Raw genomic sequence first — 6,063 nt, 5'->3', positions numbered from 1 at the left:
TGGACTCCAGTACTCAGCTCTCTCTCTCTTCTTAATCCATTCTCCCTCTGCAACTAGTATGAGTTTTTTATTAAAAAATTTAAACATACAGAAGAGTAGACTACAACGAACTCCATATACCCATAGCTCATATTCAGCAATTATCAGGATTCTGCTACATTTGTTTCACTTTTCTCTTTTTATTTTTGATTTGTTGAAATATTTTAAAGGAAATTCCATAGAGAAAGCACCAAGACATATAAACCCAGCACTAGGGTAAATGCTGCTGCTACAGCTTGAATGTGTCCCAGCAACTCCCAATTCCTGTGTTGAGATCTTATCTGTCTTGGTGCATTTCTGCCTGTGTTTTTGACTGACCTTTTCTTAGATTCTTTTTCTTAGTATTGATTAATATGAATCTCATTGCAAACCATCTATTTTCAATGAAGATGCACATTAATGTTGGTCTGTTTTGATTTCAGTCATTAAGAGGATTGGGTGAACTACATTGGGTGATGGGACACTGTGCCCTTACCCAAACAGAGGAGGTTAGGCAGGGCTGGAACAGGGAGACTGCTAACATCTGCCTAGGTCAAAGAGGTAAGCGGTGAAGTATTATATTTGTGATCCTGCAGACCAGGCCAGTCAGCAGCCAGTCAAACAGGGAATCCCAGAGGACATGAAGGAGTCTAAGAATCAGCCTGTCAGAGAGCGTCAAGGGAAAGGGTCCATCAGGGCTGAGGACCAGTAAGTGCAGTGACAGTGAGGGGTTAAGTAGCATGGCCCATTTGGTATCCAACAAGTCATTTCAGGTGGCCAGATGCAGAAGGCTTCAAGTGCCACACTAGGTAGCCTGGGAAGATTTGCCATTGGTGAGTGACTAAGTGTGCATTTCAAAACTCCTGACACCTGTTGGAGGAAGACTTGAACAGGGGTAAGAAGGAAGGTAGGGAGAATGACAGAAGTTCAGAGGGGACTTTAGGAAGGGCTTAAACTAGGCGTTAGCAGTGGGAATGGAGTTGAGGGTGGGAACTTGAGAAGTGTTTAGGCAGTAGAATCAGCTGGTCTTAGGGGCTCTTTCAGATGTATAGGGGTGAGGGAAAGAAAAGAGCACACTTCTGATTTAGGCAAAGGGGAGGACAGGGATGAATATGAGGGTCTGCAATTGAAGAGAGGGGTCTGAGCCAGAGATGAGGCTCTGCAAGACAGCTTATAGGAGTGGTAGGAGCTGCGCATATAGATGGAGCTGCCATCTGTTGGAGGAGGAGTAGAGTCAGAAGAGGAAGGGTGGAACTGGGGCCCAGGAGCATCCAAAGGGCAGCAGGCTGAGGAGCTTGTGCGTGGCCTGGAAGACGCTAATACAGCGAGGTGTCTAAGAAATCAGATTGAGTAGATGAGGCATGAGGGGACATGGGAACTTGAAGATCACTTTTTCAAGACAACTGTGAGCAGGAAGTAGGATGTGAAAGCAGTACCTGGAGGGAAAAATATAGGTGAGAGAATTTTAAATGTACTTTTTTTTACTTTTATAAACTTTTTATTTGGAAATAATTTCAAATATACAGGAAAATTTCAAGACTAGGAATAGTAAAAAGATACCCTTACCTCATACTCACCTGTAAACATTTTACTTTATTTCATTTTGTTTTTTCTCTCTCTCTTGTTCTTTTATACATATAATTATTTCTTCTAAACCATTTGAGAGTGACTTACATACATCAAGGCCATTTATTCCTAAATACTTCAGTGTATATTTGCTAAGAATATGGGCACATTTGCCTGAACAAATACAGTACAACTGTCAACTTCAGTAAATTCAAAGTTGGTACTACTTTTGTCTAACCATCCATATTCCAATTTTATCAGTTGACACAATTATTTTTTATAATAATTTTTCCCTCCAGTACAAATCCACTCCAGGTCATGTATTGAATTTAGTGGTCAAGTCTCTCTAGCCTTTTTTAATCTGGAACATTTGTATAGCTTTTCCTTGTCTTTTATGAAAAGGATACTTTTGAAGAATACAAATACTTTTTCGTAGAATGTTCTTCATTTTGGATTTATCTTATGTTTCCTTCTGATTCAATTCAGGTAGTTAGTGCATTTTCATAGGTGATGTGTCTTTAGAGTGTCACTCCTGGAAACACATGATGCCCATCTACTCCCATTGGTGACAATTCACAGCACTTGGCCAAGGCATCATCTAATTTCTCCACTGTGTAATTACTATTTTTCCCTTGCTGTCTGGGGGAATAGTTTAAGATAAGACCATGCAGATAAACTGTTCCTTGTCAAAATGCCCCCCCTCTCCCCAATTTATAATACGTTGATAATTCTCCTGATTCATTTTTTTACTCCGGTAGTTATAGAATGTTGATTTTGTTTTTTTCCAACTCTACTACTCTCCACATTTACCAGCAGCCCTGGCATTCTATTGTAAGCAAGAGGCCTCCCTTTCTTCCCTGTTTGTATCTGTATGGACTCAGGAAATCCTATTTTCAATAGTTTGTAATTCATTACTGCACTTAATTATTATGGAGGCTGAATTGACTATTCAAGCTGGCTCTTATGGTCTTGTATGTTGACATGTCCCCATCATTTTTTTTAGCATCTTCTTATTTGCTAATATAACAAGATGTCCCAGTCGTCTTGTATGTCACCTGCCCCCAGCCTGGAATCCACCTGGTTTCTTTTAGTAGGCAANCCAGCTCTGGCCGTCTGAGCGGTCAGGGTCAGGCTAGGGCTGCCCGGTGTCCAAAGAAAGGCCCGGCGCCCGTGTTTCTCAACTATTCGATGCTGTCTCGGGAGGGAGGGAAACCGTGAAAATTAGCGCTTTAAAATGCTCCCCTTGTCGGGACCCCCGTTGCACTTAAGTTTAGCCTTGGAACTTGAGAATGAATGTGAGCGTTAGAGGGACCCCTAGGGGTGATCTGATCCGACCCCCCCCCCTTTTTTTTTTCTTTGATGGAGGGGTGATGTTGAGACATGGTGCTGGTGCGGATCGAGCCCTCGGGAGGCACTTCCCGGCTGTTCTCCTGGGGGAAGCGCACCTGTGTACAGACGAGATGTGTGCCCTGGGCTCCGCAAGCAGAGAAGTTGGCTAGGTTGGGAGAAAGAGGTCGAGAAGGCTCCCAGACCGGGAACAGCCTACGGAAACCCAGGCGGAGGGGATAGGAAAGATGAATGGGGTGCCACGGCTGGGCGTGCTGCTCTAAGACGTTTGGACAAGGTGGCCACTAGGCGTGTTTTCTTTTTGAAAGTTCGAGGGTTTTTTGGGGTTTTTTTTTTAATGTTTGTGTAATATAGTCATATGGTTCAGATATCTAAGATATAAAAAGTTATCAGCGAAAAGGTTTCCTCTCACGCAGCCATCTTCCTAGGCCCAACCCCCTTAGATAACTACATTTAGTTTATTTGAGCATATCCTTCCAGAGTTTCTTTATGCAAATACTGGCAAATATGAATGTAGTTAGTTCCCTCTTTTTTTCACAGAGATGGTAAGTCACTTCAAAATTCTGCCCCTTCTTAGAGTTCATCAGAACACAAAGAGCTTTTTGTTTGTTTGTTTTACAGTGCTGTGGTATTGGATTAGCCATTGTTTAGATGTTTTGGATGTTCTATAATTTTTAGATCTAATCAGGGACATTGGGGTTTCCAAGTTTTGTTACTTCAAACAATGTTACACTCAGTGACATTGTAGTAGGGCATATTTGAGCAAGCGTTTTTAAAGAAGGGATTAAACAATCATAAAATCATTTTTATTTTACATCAATTCAGCCAGTTATTGATAGATTGTTAAATATGCCAAATCGTTATTATAAGTCATGTAGAGTGTTTAAAGAACAAATAAAACCAATTAGCTTTTCTCTCCTGAGACTTATGTTTATATTTATTTAGCCTTACAGAAACCTAATAAACTAATTCAATTAACGACTCTCTTCAAGCCAGTCTCCACCCCTTTGAATTTCAGAAAATCTCTCAGTCTCCCTTTCAGAATCTCCTTTGCTTAACTTATTCCCAAGGACGACTAGAAATTTCTTCTCCACTACCAGGTATGAGAATGTTCTATTTCATTTTTCACTTTGAGAAAACAATTACCTTTAACTCTTATTTCTACTTTTTTAAAAATTTCTACTTTTAAGCAATAGAACCAACTCATGTTAGCCATTTACTGTCCTGGTATTCATAAACTATAAATTCAATAATAACTAAAGCACAAACCATATTCTCTCTTCCCATCTGCATATCACTTCTGTCACTGCTTGGTCCCATTTTTCATTTGTCCTATTCTCCCACTACCTAGGTACTCTTTCTTCTGAATTGGTAAGCATTTTATTTCACATTCCCTCTTGTTTTCTCTTTTCTCCCTGAAGAAAGAGGAGATGACTTGGTCATCTCCAAGTCAAATACAATATTCAATAATTGAAGATACAGAATCCAGATGTGACCCTTGATGGCAGATTGACTTGTGGAATATGGTTGGAAATCCAGAGTACCTGCTGATGTGTTGTTATACCTCTTGCTTGTTGCAGGAAGTTAACAGGTAGAAATTTCAGCCAGAGGGAGCAACAGTTGCTCTCTGGTGAGTTGTTTTGGCTTTTGAGAAGTGTCTCCTGACTCTGGGACAGGGACAACAAGAATTAAGGGCAGGTTCATACTGTCTGCATGAGCTTTTATAGGCATTGGTGTCAGAACATGACACAAGTCCAGAGGTGCCCAGTGGTTGTGGGTCATGTAATTTGAAGGAGTGGATGGCTGGCTGTGGCTGAGACTTGACTGATGCAACCAGTCTACTGCGTCATGCTCCCTGTTGAGAACTGATTAGAGAGGAGTTTCCAATCTAACCGTTAGAACTGTTAAGAAATTAAAACTTTTCTTGCCCTCTCTATGCAAGAGTTATGCTTTTGGAATGATTTCTTCTCTTGTGCCATGGTGGGCACATGACACAGCTACCACCACATCACTCATATTTGATTATAATAACCTTCTGGACTCCAGTACTCAGCTCTCTCTCTCTTCTTAATCCATTCTCCCTCTGCAACTAGTATGAGTTTTTTATTAAAAAATTTAAACATACAGAAGAGTAGACTACGACGAACTCCATATACCCATAGCTCATATTCAGCAATTATCAGGATTCTGCTACATTTGTTTCACTTTTCTCTTTTTATTTTTGATTTGTTGAAATATTTTAAAGGAAATTCCATAGAGAAAGCACCAAGACATATAAAACCAGCACTAGGGTAAATGCTGCTGCTACAGCTTAAATGTGTCCCAGCAACTCCCAATTCCTGTGTTGAGATCTTATCTGTCTTGGTGCATTTCTGCCTGTGTTTTTGACTGACCTTTTCTTAGATTCTTTTTCTTAGTATTGATTAATATGAATCTCATTGCAAACCATCTATTTTCAATGAAGATGCACATTAATGTTGGTCTGTTTTGATTTCAGTCATTAAGAGGATTGGGTGAACTACATTGGGTGATGGGACACTGTGCCCTTACCCAAACAGAGGAGGTTAGGCAGGGCTGGAACAGGGAGACTGCTAACATCTGCCTAGGTCAAAGAGGTAAGCGGTGAAGTATTATATTTGTGATCCTGCAGACCAGGCCAGTCAGCAGCCAGTCAAACAGGGAATCCCAGAGGACATGAAGGAGTCTAAGAATCAGCCTGTCAGAGAGCGTCAAGGGAAAGGGTCCATCAGGGCTGAGGACCAGTAAGTGCAGTGACAGTGAGGGGTTAATTAGCATGGCCCATTTGGTGTCCAACAAGTCATTTCAGGTGGCCAGATGCAGAAGGCTTCAAGTGCCACACTAGGTAGCCTGGGAAGATTTGCCATTGGTGAGTGACTAAGTGTGCATTTCAAAACTCCTGACACCTGTTGGAGGAAGACTTGAACAGGGGTAAGAAGGAAGGTAGGGAGAATGACAGAAGTTCAGAGGGGACTTTAGGAGGGGCTTAAACTAGGCGTTAGCAGTGGGAATGGAGTTGAGGGTGGGAACTTGAGAAGTGTTTAGGCAGTAGAATCAGCTGGTCTTAGGGGCTCTTTCAGATGTATAGGGGTGAGGGAAAGAAAAGAGCACACT

General features: G+C 41.4%; 1 protein-coding gene across 1 annotated transcript in view; it reads left to right on the top strand.

Moving 5' to 3' along the window:
- Positions 1 to 6,063, top strand: part of ZFP62 (ZFP62 zinc finger protein) — a 29,876-nt gene that overhangs the window by 14,376 nt on the left and 9,437 nt on the right. Inside the window, exon 3 of the mRNA XM_019661433.1 lies at positions 629 to 634. Within this exon, the coding sequence (XP_019516978.1) occupies position 634 (1 nt within the window). The 5' untranslated portion in view covers positions 629 to 633. The remainder of the gene's footprint in view (positions 1 to 628; positions 635 to 6,063) is intronic.

The sequence above is a fragment of the Hipposideros armiger genome, unplaced genomic scaffold, assembly GCF_001890085.2.
Source record: "Hipposideros armiger isolate ML-2016 unplaced genomic scaffold, ASM189008v1 scaffold_347, whole genome shotgun sequence".
Classification (NCBI taxonomy): Eukaryota; Metazoa; Chordata; class Mammalia; order Chiroptera; family Hipposideridae; genus Hipposideros; species Hipposideros armiger.
This window is presented reverse-complemented; position numbering and strand designations above follow the sequence as displayed.